At 41.0% G+C, this 13,892-nt stretch overlaps 1 protein-coding gene across 5 annotated transcripts in view; it reads right to left on the bottom strand.

The window, feature by feature from the left end:
- The window catches only part of acot7 (acyl-CoA thioesterase 7), a 260,402-nt gene that overhangs the window by 139,302 nt on the left and 107,208 nt on the right, over positions 1-13,892 (bottom strand). For all 5 annotated transcript variants that reach the window (XM_078238517.1, XM_078238514.1, XM_078238513.1 and 2 more), the window contains one exon: positions 11,324-11,410. In XM_078238517.1, the coding sequence (XP_078094643.1) occupies positions 11,324-11,410 (87 nt within the window). The remainder of the gene's footprint in view (positions 1-11,323; positions 11,411-13,892) is intronic.

Raw genomic sequence — 13,892 nt, 5'->3', positions numbered from 1 at the left:
CTGCACTGACCACAATCCCACCCAGGCCCTACCCCCACATATTTACCCGCTAATCCCTCTCACTGACGCATCTTAGGATTCTAAGGGGCAATTTTTTTTTTAACCTGGCCAATCAACCTAGCCCGCACATCTTTGGACTGTGGGAGGAAACCGGAGCACCCGGAGGAAACCCACGCAGACACGAGGAGAATGTGCAAACTCCACACAGACAGTGACCCGAGCCGGGAATTGAACCCGGGACCCTGGAGCTGTGAAGCAGCAGTGCTAATCACTGTGCTACCGTGCCGCCCTATTTATTTAACTGTGTTCTTAAATAAACTTTGTTTGATAAAAGCTTCCTAATGGGTCACTTGAATCATACCTGGAGGGAAACACTTTATGCTCAACCATGCAGAAAACAAAATGTAAAACTTAGGGTCTGGGCTAACTTCATAAAACACCTTTGCGTTTCTGGCCTGGGTCTTAACAAATGGCTAAATGTCAACCTGGCAGAGCACAGACCACGGACTGAACTTGTCACTGAATACTTTGTATGTCACAGCTAATCAAAGATTTTACCGACTGTTATATATCTAAGTGGTTGCATGATGATTGCTTTCAGAGCTGTTCACATGATCTGATGTGATGTTATTGGGGTTTCACCGGCTCCTGTTCCGTTTCATTTTCTACTCTATACAGGCAACAGCTCCTAAAATAAATCTGCTGCTGTTATTTTGTATCTATGGCTGTAATTTTACTGGCATGCCCACCCCGATTCCGGGAGCGGGCGAGGCTCGGAGAACGGCATTCTCCATTGGCCTCGGGTGGGATCGTACGAACCTCGGGCGGACATGCCGTTAAAATTCCGCCCTACGTGTGAAGACCACATCTTTTCTTTCTGTTTAAAACCCACAACACCAAACATATTGAGGACATTCCACCCACTGTACCACAGGGGTTACTAGAGCAGCAACATATGAACACAAATCATTTTTGCCCCATTGTTCTGTAATATTTTTGCCCCCTTGGAATTTGGAAATATAAATTATAACATAGGAATAGTCCATCTGGCCCATAAAATGAGAAATAAAAGTACACCATGCATGATTCCAACTGTATCTTTTTATGACCTAAACTAACTAAACCAACTACCAGGCCACAATTGAGTCCAGCAGACATGTAGAGGCATTGCACTGTATCAGAATAGCCTAAAATGCAGGGTTGAACTGTGCTGTGACTTCAAGAAGATTCGATAAAAGGCATGGTACTGATATCTGAATTTAGCTAGAGCGATATTCCTGAGGGCTTCCTTCGTGTTTTCGGGAATCAAAATGAGTTTCCATGGCAACAGGCAGAAAAGCTCTCCTTGGTAACAGATAAAAGGTATAGCAGAGAGCCCAAAAAAAATGCAATATATAGATCTGAACTATACGACACATTTCTTACATGCAGAGTAATAGGGAATAATTAAATACAAAAAAGGAAATTAAAAATACAAACACTGAAAATCTGAAATCAAAATAGAAGATTACATAGGGATTATATATTATAACAAAATTATAGCATAGAAACATGTCATTTGATCTAACTGGACTGTGTCAGTGTTTATGCTACACTAGAGCTTTCTCCCACCCTACTACAGCTTGCCCTTTTTACATGCCCTTCCATTTCTTTTTCATTCATGTATATATTTAGCCTCCCTTTAAATGCATCTATGCTATTCGTCTCAACTATTTCTGGTAGTGAGTTCCACATTCAAACCGCATACTGGGCAAAGAGGTTCCTCCTGAATTCCTTACTGGATTTATTTTTTAAAGTTTATTTATTAGTGTCACAAGTAGGCTTACATTAACATTGCAATGAAGTTACTGTGAAAATCCCCCATTCGCCACCCTCTGGCGCCTGTTCGGGTACACTGAGGGAGAATTTAGCATGACCAAAGCACCTAACCAGCACGTCTTTCGACTGTGGGAGGAAACCGGAGCACCCGGAGGAAACCCATGCAGACACAGAGAGAACGTGCAGACAGTGACCCAAGGCCGGAATTGGGTCCTTGGTGCTGTGAGGCAGCAGTGCTAACCACTATACCATCATGCCATCCCTAATTATAACTGGATGTTGAATAAATTTCCCTCTAATGTCCAAAAATGTGCAGGTTGGGTGGATTAGCCATGGTAAATGTGCAGGGTTATGGGGATAAGGCGAGAGAGGGGGTCTGGATGAGATGCTTTTTCAGAGAGTCAGCGCAGACTCGATGGGCCGGATGGCCTCTTTCTGCACTGTAGGGATTCTATGATTCTCTGAACTTGAAACACTAATGTTGTTTCTCTCACCACAGATCGTGTCAGACCTGCTGAGAATTTCCAGCATTTTCTATTTTTATTTCATATTTCCAGCATCTGCAATACTTTTTTTGTTTATAACCCACTGGTTTTAGTCATAAATATACAGAAATAAATCTACATATTCAGATGCTGTAGATTCGCAGCAGAGCCACCAGTTTCTGCAACTGGAACAGAAAGGTTAAGGATTTCAGGATAAAGGGTCTCCACAATCATTCTGAGTCTGTCAGATCGGCTGTTCATTGTCAGCATCTTCTGCCTTTAAAGAAGAAATCAAGTTTCATGCACAGACTCTGTTCCTGTCAGAACTCCGCAGTATTCATTCTTCCAGCCCTTGCTTATATGCTTGAGCAGGTCCATGTGTGGCCTGCTTAGATGGAGAGTAGTCAGTGCCACAATCCAGCTACATTTTTTCCTGCTCTGAACTGCTCTGCAGCATTATTGGCAATGGAGCACACTTCCTCCTGAGCGATGGAGTGCCATAGTTAGGCAATATTATAGAGTATTGAACTGCTAGAAGCCTCCTGCAAAAATCCTTGCTGCTCAATTCCACATCATAATTAGAGAATCAGGTGCACTTTATCAGATCGCTGTGCCTGTGCGAACAAATGTTCCTGTCACAGCTCTCCAATCCCATTCGCTGTTCATTCCCCATTAACTTGTAATATTTTTCTTTGAGTGTTTCTACTCCCATAACTGTGGTGATTGACTCTATTTATGGTAATATATTTCATGTCTTAATAAATCATTGTGCAAAAACAATGCCTCCAAATGTGCCTTTCTCGAGCTAATCCTAAATTTATGCTCATGACTTAAGAATTCAACAACCTTTGGAAATATTAACCTCTTCAAATCCTTTCAAACGCCTAGATGCCTCTCTCAGCTTTCTCTCAACAAGGATTGTCATCTATTGATAATGAACGAGGTTTTGACCAATTTTTTTACAGATGCACCATAGAAAACATAAAAAGCATTATTTCCGGATGTATCACAGCTTAGTATCGCTCCTGCTTTGACCAAGATCACAAGAAACTACAAAGGGTTGCGAGAGTAGCCTTCCATTCACTGAGTCGACCTACAGATCCGCTGCCTCAGAAAAGCAGCCAGCATAATCAAGAACCCCACGCACCTTGGACATACTCTTTTCCACCTTCTTCCGTCGGGAAAAAGATAGAAAAGTCTCAGAACACATACCAACCGACTTAGGAACAGCTTCTTCCCTGCTGCCAGACTTTTGAATGGATTAATTATGTATAAGCTAATCTTTCGCTTCACAATGTCTGTAACTGCAATACTATATTCTGCACCCTCTCCTTTCCTCCTCTGCTATGTACTCCATGAATGGTATCAAAAGAGAAAATGCTGGAAAACCTCAGCAGATCTGGCAGCATCTGTAAGGGGATAAAAGAGCTTTCGAGTCCAGATGACCCTTTGTCAAAGCTATGAATGGTATGTTTTGTCTGTATAGCACGCAAATAACAATAATTTTCACTGAATCCCAATACATGTGACAATAATAAATCAAATCAAGGATTTGGAAGATGAGAAAAGCCCGAGATCGTAACTCATTGAAACGTTTTCCAAAAACTGACCTTTTAAAAAGAGTCAGCACGTGTGGACTTCCCTGTTCCTGCAAATATGTAATAACCCTGCACCCAGGGTTATTACATATTTGAAACCCAATAAACACAAGAATAATTGGATAAGAAAGGGAATACAACAATAAGGGAATCAGTCCATTTTTCTACTTGTTCACATTTAGAGGTGGAAATCAGGCTGGCTGTCTAATATTGGTTAGAGCTTTGACAAAGGGTCGCCTGGACGCGAAACGTCAGCTCTTTTCTCTCCTTACAGATGCTGCCAGACCTGCTGAGACTTTCCAGCATTTTCTCTTTTGGTTTCAGATTCCAGCATCCGCAGTAATTTGCTTTTGCTTTTATTGGTGTGCTCATTTCCCCCGATTTACTTACATTCACTGCTTTCAGATAATCCAATCGGCATAGGGCCTGGAAATTCTGCCTCCACATCTGTTAAATGCTCAATTCACCAACATTGCCTTAATAATTATTTTTGTCCTGTACTTGCACTGGCTACACGATTTTCCAGTTTGAGAAATCTAGGTGAAGAGCCAAGGCCCACAGTGAAGGACAACATTAAGTATAAATTAATAGGACGGAAGCCAACATAAATCACAGTAGTGGTTAGACACTGCCAAACTTTTAAGGATTGCAGACCATGAAGGGAAAGGGAGGATGAGAAAGATGTGGAGTTCCAGGGTTCCTGGGAGAGCAGGAGATTCCCAAGCGTCAGCGACATCGTGGCTAAACGTTCAGCCTGTAACGGAGAGAGTGGGCGGCAAGTAGTGTTGACAAAGAAGCAAAGGTTGCAAGCTTAGACAAAATGCTGGAGACTGTGCCCATGGAAGAAAGCCATGATGGGTTCACCGGGGCACAGGGCCAAGGCAGCTTTACTGAAAAATCATCTAACTTTGTTAAAGCAAGTGTGCATTTCCTTCATCGTGTGAGTTACATAAACAGTTGGACTCAGCTCACTTCCTCTTTATTAATTTGCAATAAAATATTTATCATTACAGACTGCACTAGATATGCCGAATGTTCCAAAAATAAAATTACTGACAGAGATGTCAAAGATCCATGGTAGATTTATTGTTCAGGGATTGAATCTAGCATAAGAACTTACATCAGAGCACAATTTTACTTTTAACGTGACAGTTACAAATCCTCAACCTGTAAATTACTATTACACCAAATGACACGAAAGCCCAGATTTTCTGATCCATGCCTATTTTTAAAATAGGCAGCCTCTATTCATTTTAAATGAGCTGAAGCCAGAATTTAAAATAATGGCGTAAGAAAATCTGAACTTGAGTATTGCTGAAAAAATACATTTTGTCAAAGCTTTAAGTCTTGCACTCATCAGGTCATTCACAAGCATACCAATGTCAGGGGAAACAACAGCTTTATACTCGATTAGAAGAGGATGCTGAATGGTTGGCAAGTGGGCTGCTGTAGGGTAAATAATATCTGAGACTAGTCATGAGTCAAAGTACAGTGGTTTATTTTCACAAGCTTGTGGGAGAAGTCCGATTCCTAACGCAGTCTCCAGACTTCTCCCTGAATACAGGCAATATTTATACATATATTTTCGCCCCTGGTCACGTCCGCATTTTCTCACGATTATTGCTGCCTCAGCAGTTCCGTCCTTCGCGTAGAACATAGAACATAGAACATTACAGCGCAGTACAGGCCCTTCAGCCCTCGATGTTGCGCCGACTAGTGGAACCAATCTAGTCCATGTAATCATAGCCATCTAAAGGCTGCCTGTTCTGTCGCCTCTATGTGGACACCTGTGGTTTGTTTATCCAGCATACAAGATTATAAGTTTGCATAAACAAGTTAACTGAAGTACAGGGGCCTATATGACGATTTATATCGGTAAGGATAAAATAGTATATAATGAATATATATGAATCTACTATGATACGATCACAGAAGGCATGCATGTAAGCTCTACCGTGTTAAATATAATACAAAAGAACACAAAATGGATTCTAGCTGGGTTAGCCACATTCCTGAGCACAATTAGCTGGGAAAATCATGAGCTTGTATACAGCAGCTGCTTCTCTTATCTGTTTGGATATACGAAAACAAGTTCTACAAACACAAAAACAAGTTCTACAATGCTTCTCACAAATCTTGAGTGTTACAAAGTTCATTAGCCCGTTCCCTTCTTCAGGGCCTTCTTCTCATACAGTATAAAGTTGTTGTTTCCCCAGACACAGGTTAACTTGTGATTGGCCTGATGAATGCAAGACAAAATGCTTTGACGAAATGTATTTTTTCCCACAATACTCAAATCGTGTACTATTTGTAAAGATGAACTGTAGTAGCCATCAGATAATATCTTGGTGGAGATATGAAGAACTGTCAAGTTGCCACGATGGCACACTTATTTATTGATTTGTTAGTGTCACAAGTAGGCTTACATTAACACTGCAATGAAATTACTGTGGAAATCACACTTGCAACACAATAAAATTGTTTGGGAAGCAAACAAAAAAAGCATTGCCAAATATTTCAGCCCAACTCTGTCCTCAGCTGGATAACACACACACAGGCACGTCCTATCAGCAGAAGCAGGACAGCAATCAGAATCTGTATTCTTAGCTGCTTTTCACCCCTCTCACCCTTCCCCACCTGTTGTGCTGGCTGAGATCAGCTGCCAGGCTATGAACTTAAACCTCGGGCCTTTTTTCCTCTATAAGGCTCAGTCATAATACACTAGCCTGGATCCTCCGCTTAGCTTTTACATTGGCAGAACTCTACCTGCCCCATCGGACGCTCACCCGCCACTTAACAATTTTCTCCACCGATTTTGGTTTGTTCCCAAGAATCATTTGCATAATTTTGATGGAGGGATCATCAGAAAATGGGGGAAGAGAACCTCAAAGGTTTCTGTGCTGCCAGTTTAAATTGGCCAAAGATTTTAAAAATAAATAAAATGATGCCTATGCTGTCTTAGAAACACTGGATACCAGAGCCGTAGAAAATCAGACATCCCTTGCAACTAACGTTTCTGCAGCACAAATATTAGAATATACATCAAACGATATATTTTGGTCATTCATATAGCATTTTATTACTTTGTACTGTAAAGTCCTGGCATAATTCCAGAAAGAAACCTAGGCTACCCAATGAACAATCAAGTTGAGCACAAACATTCTATTGTAATCATAGAATCCCTACAGTGCAGAAGGAGGCCATTCGGCCCATCCAGCCTGTACCGACCACAATCCCACCTAGGCCCTATCCCCATAACCCCATGCATTTACCCTAGTTAGTCCCCCTGACACTAAGGGGCAATTTAGAATGGCCAATCCACCTAATCCTCACATCTTTGGACTGTGGGAGGAAACCCACACAGGCACGAGGAGAATGTGCAAACTCCACACAGACAGTGACCCAAGCTGGGAATCGAACCCGGGTCTCTGGCACTGTGAGGCAACAGTGCCACCATGCCATAATGAAAAATGCCTTTCTTTAAAAATGCTTTTACTAGCAATGCTCCTGTAACAAAGACATTTCCAGAAAATTATTATTCTCTGTTATTCCTTTCATTTACTTTCTAATAAAAATATCAGTTCAAACGATGAGCAGCACTGAAAGAAAATAAAATAAAGATCCCAGTTCAGGATTCTTATTGTCCTCCTCACCAGGGATTACTTTAAAACAGTTAAGGCTCTGTTGCAAAAAAGGGATAAATCTTTCACTGTGTCAAAATTGCAAATGATGGATGTAGTACATAGAGTTACTAAAGGGTGTGATGTTTTGTTGGTAATCCTGTTTTAATTGCCTATTAATTACAGATTATACAGTTTAAGGGTTCAGGCCATCAAGGGACAGCTTGACACCTTGGGGGCAGTCATGAATCGGCGTCCATCACAGTGTGAGCCGGAATAGTTTCAGAAAAGGTCTCTGACTTTGTCTCTGACAGAAAGGTGTTTGAATGGTGCATTTTCCCAGGCAATTAGAGAAAACCACAAGGCGCTTACACTGCAAACATTGCGTACAATTACGGTAGAATTATAATTTCTTCATCAGTTCGAAGAATAGCCATCAATATTGTCCTGGATGTGGCCAGCTTCTCCCAACCTACTAGAAATGTCTGCCTCCCAACCTACTAGAACTGTTTGTCTGGAGTTTGCATGTTCCCCCCAAGTCTGCGGGGGTTTCCTCCGGGTGTTACGGTTTCCTCCCACAGTCCAAAGATGTGCGGGTTTAGTGGATTGGCCATGCTAAATTGCCCCCTAGTGTCAGGGGGAATAGCTAGGATAAATGTATGGCGTTTTGGGGATAGAGCCTGGGTGGGATTGTGGTCGGTGCAGACTTGATGGGCCGAATGGCCTCTTTCTGCACTGTACGTTTCTATGAAATCTATGAAATGAAGTACTCTATAGTCCCAGTGATCACCTGCAGCTTAATTCTGAATAAGTGAGGTTAAATGCGATGGTTACAGAAGAGTGGATGAAAGAACGACTCATAGTTGAATAATGAGGGATTCACATCTATATTGATAATATGTTCATTATTTCTGCTCCCCAGTCATATAAGACACCGAGAGGCTGAGAAGATCCTCTTTGAACCCAATATTTTCTATACATTGATCCTTTTGAGAGTTGTGTTAAAGGAAAGATTCTGCAAGAGACACAAGAAAGTCAGAGAGAGGATGAGATCAATCATATCGTGGTTAAGTGACCTCCGATTACTTTAAAAGTCTGATGATTTTGGAGAGCAAGGAAAATTGGAAGATGTTCAGGAGTTCTTCAGTTTTGAGATGCTGGCAGAAGAATGGGAAACAGTTCAATGAGGCTTGATTTTAATGCAACTCAGATGCAGGAGATCATATAGGACAAAACATTTGGAACATACAAGGAACTAGAGAGAAAGGTTCAGAGGAACAGAGATCATATTAGCATCAACAAAATAAAGAGATGAAAAATATTGCTAATTTAGAGGGAAGGGAAGTCTAGGAAAGTACCTGAGATAAAAACAAAGTGCTGGAGATATTCAGCAGGCAGATCTAACAGCATCTGTACAGAAACAGTTAACATTTTGAGTTGAATATGACTCTTCTTCAGAACTGAAGAACCAGTTCTGAAGAAGTCATTTTCAACTCAAAACATTAACTCTGTTTCTCTCTCTCTGCAGTTGCTGCCAGACCTGCCGAGTGTCTCCAGGACTTTGTTTTTATTTCAGATTTCCACAATCTGCAGTATTTTGCTTTCATCCTTTGATCTGATCGTTTTTTTTAAATTGGTGGTTTTGTTACACTCAAATCATATCTGTACATTAGACCACTGCAGTGAGATCGATGTCTGGGTGCATCATTTTGTATCCCAGAGCTGCTGCAGTGGGACAGAGAAAGAAGTTTAACAACACCAGGTTAAAGTCCAACAGGTTTATTTGGTAGCAAAAGCCACACAAGCTTTCGAGGCTCTAAGCCCCTTCTTCAGGTGAGTGGGAATTCTGTTCACAAACAGAACTTATAAAGACACAGACTCAATTTACATGAATAATGGTTGGAATGCGAATACTTACAACTAATCCAGTCTTTAAGAAACAAAACAATGGGAGTGGAGAGAGCATCAAGACAGGCTAAAAAGATGTGTATTGTCTCCAGACAAGACAGCCAGTGAAACTCTGCAGGTCCACGCAACTGTGGGGGTTACAGATAGTGTGACATGAACCCAATATCCCGGTTGAGGCCGTCCTTGTGTGTGCGGAACTTGGCTATCAGTTTCTGCTCAGCGACTCTGCGCTGTCGTGTGTCGCGAAGGCCGCCTTGGAGAACGCTTACCCGAATATCAGTGGGACAGAGATACAGAGCGAGACAGAGATACAGAGCGAGATACAGAGAAACTGCACTGGAACAGCAGCGGCCACAACTTCAGATCTGCCAATAGCCCTGGGGGCCTCACTAACTTTTGCTTTTGTGTGGCAAAGCAGCGTTCCTAATCAATAGCTCTTCCACGGCATTGCACATCGAAATTAAAGGTTTCCATACCAGGAATCAAACTGATGGATTTTTAAAAAGTCATTGATTAATCTTCTCCTGAGGCTTTTGTTCTCTCTTAGAAAATGGGAGAATATGTTCAACAAAAAGTATTTTCCTGCCCCACCAGATTGTCCATAGCTTTGAAGGTCTTTTTCTCTTAATTAATGAATTAAATTTTATTGCATGGCCGTTTTACAGCCATGCATTGAGACAACTGAAGCTCGTGTTCCTTTGTTCAATACTGTTCGTGAAAAAGTTGGCGTCTGTATGAAATTGAATTTCTCTGATTTATCCTTTACTTATTTTAGCAAACGGGAGAAAACATCCTCCTACTGATTTTAACCCACAGGCATCAGCTGCTCAATCCCGGCAGCAGTAATGATAGGTGACCATAGCAATGCATTGGTCTGATCAGCAACATGAGATACCATTCAACAATCCCATGGAAACTAGTCCGGGTGATTTTCCATGCTTCTGTGAAGAGAAAAATAACCTGAAAGCCAGAGGTGTGAGTCCCTTTCCAGATTCGGGAACAAATTAACTGAAGACAGAAGAGCCCAGGTACATATCATCAGCACATTGTGGAATCCACAACAGGTTTCCTGGACTTCAAGATACATCAGTTGGCGCTGTTTAAAATACATTGAGGCAGCTGATGTTAACTTGCCCCTGAATAATATGTAAAAGCTGCCATGGAACCTCACCTGCAGATCCACCAGCTTGATAAACTGATCACAAAAGTTTATACAGTCATACAAGCAATTTAAGCCCTTCCATTCTAATAAAGCGGTGTATTCCTTCTCATTGTCTATGTACACAATGATCACGGTGACATTGCTGTGCTTTGCATGGGTGTGTTGTTTTCTTATGTACTTCAATCATCTTGATTTAGCTCCAAGGCAAATTTCCTGCTTATGGGGGAAGAAACTCTCTGCGCTCCGCTCACTGAAGGATAACTTTTCCAAGACTCTGCTCCCTAGTTCTTGATGGAAACACAGATCAGATAATTGAGCGCGGAGGTCAGCGTACCTGACTGGCAGCTGATCTTTCTGCTTGATTCTCTGATCTGTGTTCTCAGTGGGTGATACCCCACCAGAAACAGAGTCCCCAAAAATTACTGCTATTTGTGACAACATTTTCAAAAACACCTAGTCACAATTTTGCTACAGAATGAAGCTAGATAAATTCTTGTCCCTCTGTTACATGTTAGACAATCATGCTGATGTAATGGAACTTTACACATTAAAACTATTCCTCAATGTAAGATGATATAATCAGATCTCTGGTAGATTCCCATCAGTTATGCACATAGGTACAAAGAAAGTCCTGTACCTTCTACAATCTCCTCCTAGTGCACAGTGCTAAATGGGTATTTATCAAACATCATAGCCACTGTGTTCAGATTATCAGATGGAGAAATACTATACCTCCTTGGACAAATTTATGGAGGGCACAGTCAGATGGTCCCACAAGGTGAATCAGGCTAGATTGGCTGTAGCCTACGGTATATGGCTCTGCAATAGAAGAAAAACAAGAAAAAAAACCTGTCATTGTTATTGGAGCAGAAACACATTCTTCAAGTTGTCTGAACAAACATGGACTATTTGGTCAATTGTGAAGGTAACCTCCAATTCATTTTGCGTGAATACTGCTTTCATATCACGATCTGCTTTTCAAATTAAGGCACTCTGCAGAGGAGTTCTATCCTGAACAATTGAATCAAGAGGAACAACTTGCATTTAGGTAGCACCTTTAAACATAAAAAATGTGTTTTGTTGGTGGAGGATCAGACAAAAATTGGCAAAATCATAGCCATTTCACCATGGAAATTGACTAATTGACCTATCGTATCTGTGCTGATGTTGGCTTCATATTAATACTCTATCATCTTCAATAGTCACTGATGGTTGAAACATTTCATGTTCCTTTGGGTTAAAATATTACTTTTAACTACTACTTCATAAATCCAATACAAATCCTAAAGTTGTGCCCTTGTTATGAAATCACTTACTAGTGGCATTAAGTTTCCATATTTTTACCCATCTGTGTGATTCTGTATCCCTTTGTAATGGAATCTCAGAAATAGCAGAAGTGTGTTCCTCAAACTTCAAATTCCTGACATTTAGGGGGTGGTTTTCAATTTTGTCATCCAAAGGGAAACCTGGTGGAATTGATTGGATTACCCATCCATTGTACAACTTTTCCGATTTTTATTTTATTAAAATTAATTGGATGAAAATCAAGGAAAGTTCTAGTTCACAGCAGTGAACAATCCATCCTACCAGGTTACTAGCCAGACAGCAAGGTTGAAAATTACACCTTTATTGTTGTATTTTGTTGACATCACCAGTTTATATTCATATCAAAATAAATGGCTGAATGCACTGACCACTGAGATATTCAGTCAAGAGACCAAAGGGGTCCCAGGTTCAATTCCCCATTAGTGCTGTGCTCGTTGACATCAATTAGGTTCAGCATATATCAGCTGGAGGTGGTTAAAGTCAATCTTGGCCTGGTGATTCGATGCAATGTTTCCTACATTACAACAGTGATTCCACTTCAAAAAGTCCGTCAGTGGCTGGATATTGCTTTGTGACTGACGTCTGATGGTCGAGTAGGTACTATGGAAATGAAAATCTGAAAACTACTCTGCTCAGCCCAACTTCAAGGTGTACTTATTCAGAAGTCAGATAAGGACATCTAGTTCAATTATAATATTCACAATTAAAAAGCCTGGCAATGCCTACTACTCAGGTTCAGGGTACGAAATATGGCCAATTAGGCAATGTACCAAATTGGATGGTAGCATCTGTGCAACAAAGCTTAATGAAGAATCAGCGTCTTAAGAGGAGAATGAAATATGCAAGAAAAGAAAATCACATGGAGTTCTTCCTGTCCTGTGGAACTGAAAATTTAAATGTCCAGGAAAGTGCAGTCTTGCGAATTTCACAATAAAGGAATTGGACATGCCATGTGCTCAAATGTAATTTGTCCTTGAAACACAGAAAGGAATCAGCAAACTTTGATTTTAACCTGCTAGGATAAAGATCTTAATTTCATCTGCTTTGTCCATGCATCACTGAGCCACATCAGAGTACAAGATGTCCTGTGCTACATGGATTTCAATGAACTGGCATATCAAAATGCTGTATTTTGCAAAAGGCAATAGTACCCGAAACTCTTTCATTGTGGAATAACCAATAAAATGGGTGTCAAGCAAAGGAGAATTTAAGAGGAGTGACCATAAGCTTGATCAAAGTCATTGAACCAAGTAAGGGCAATCCTATAGATCTGGACAATGGCAGAGGGATGGTTTGGTTAACTATTTCAATCGCTGGAGATAGATCGTGGATGATCTAATTAGTCATTTTAGTAAAGGATGTTTTGGTGTAATAATAGGAAATGAAAGCTCTTTAGAGAATTCAAACAGGGAGTTGACAGCAAGATAGACACAGATTTGGGAGGTGACATTTTATTTGAGGACTGGGTGGCATAATGGCTGTTTTGAGCGAAAACCATTCAGAATGTCAACCAGCAAGGGAGCTAGAAAGGACAGTTGGGTGGTCAGCAGTTTAGTAAGAATAGGATGGATTTCATGGGGATGATGAGTTCAGAGAGGGCCTCAAGCTAAATGGGAGAAAGCTAGAAAGAGATGTGGAGTCGGAAGGATAGGGGAGGCAGTGGAGGGAGCTGAGACAGCAATTGGTCCACTCTGCATTCGACTGCTATTTCTGGAAGTCCATAATATGCTGAGATGGTGGGTGAGGGAAAGACCTGCTGGCTTAAGTTATTTTAAGAAACAACCATCTGAGGGAAATGGGATGCAGCTCATGTACACAGTTCGAAAAAAAATGGGCTACAAATAAATATAATTTCTTCAAATTTGTTGTGATTAATTTTCATTGCCCTTCCTTATCATCTGCTGTCAATCAGCACCCTTCCTACCCATTTCTGCCACAATACAAGTTGAGATTTAAAATGCTAATGTTGTCAACC

The sequence above is a fragment of the Mustelus asterias genome, chromosome 22, assembly GCF_964213995.1.
Source record: "Mustelus asterias chromosome 22, sMusAst1.hap1.1, whole genome shotgun sequence".
Classification (NCBI taxonomy): domain Eukaryota; kingdom Metazoa; phylum Chordata; class Chondrichthyes; order Carcharhiniformes; family Triakidae; genus Mustelus; species Mustelus asterias.
The sequence above is the reverse complement of the archived record's forward strand: the minus strand, read 5'-3'. Positions and strand labels throughout refer to the sequence as shown.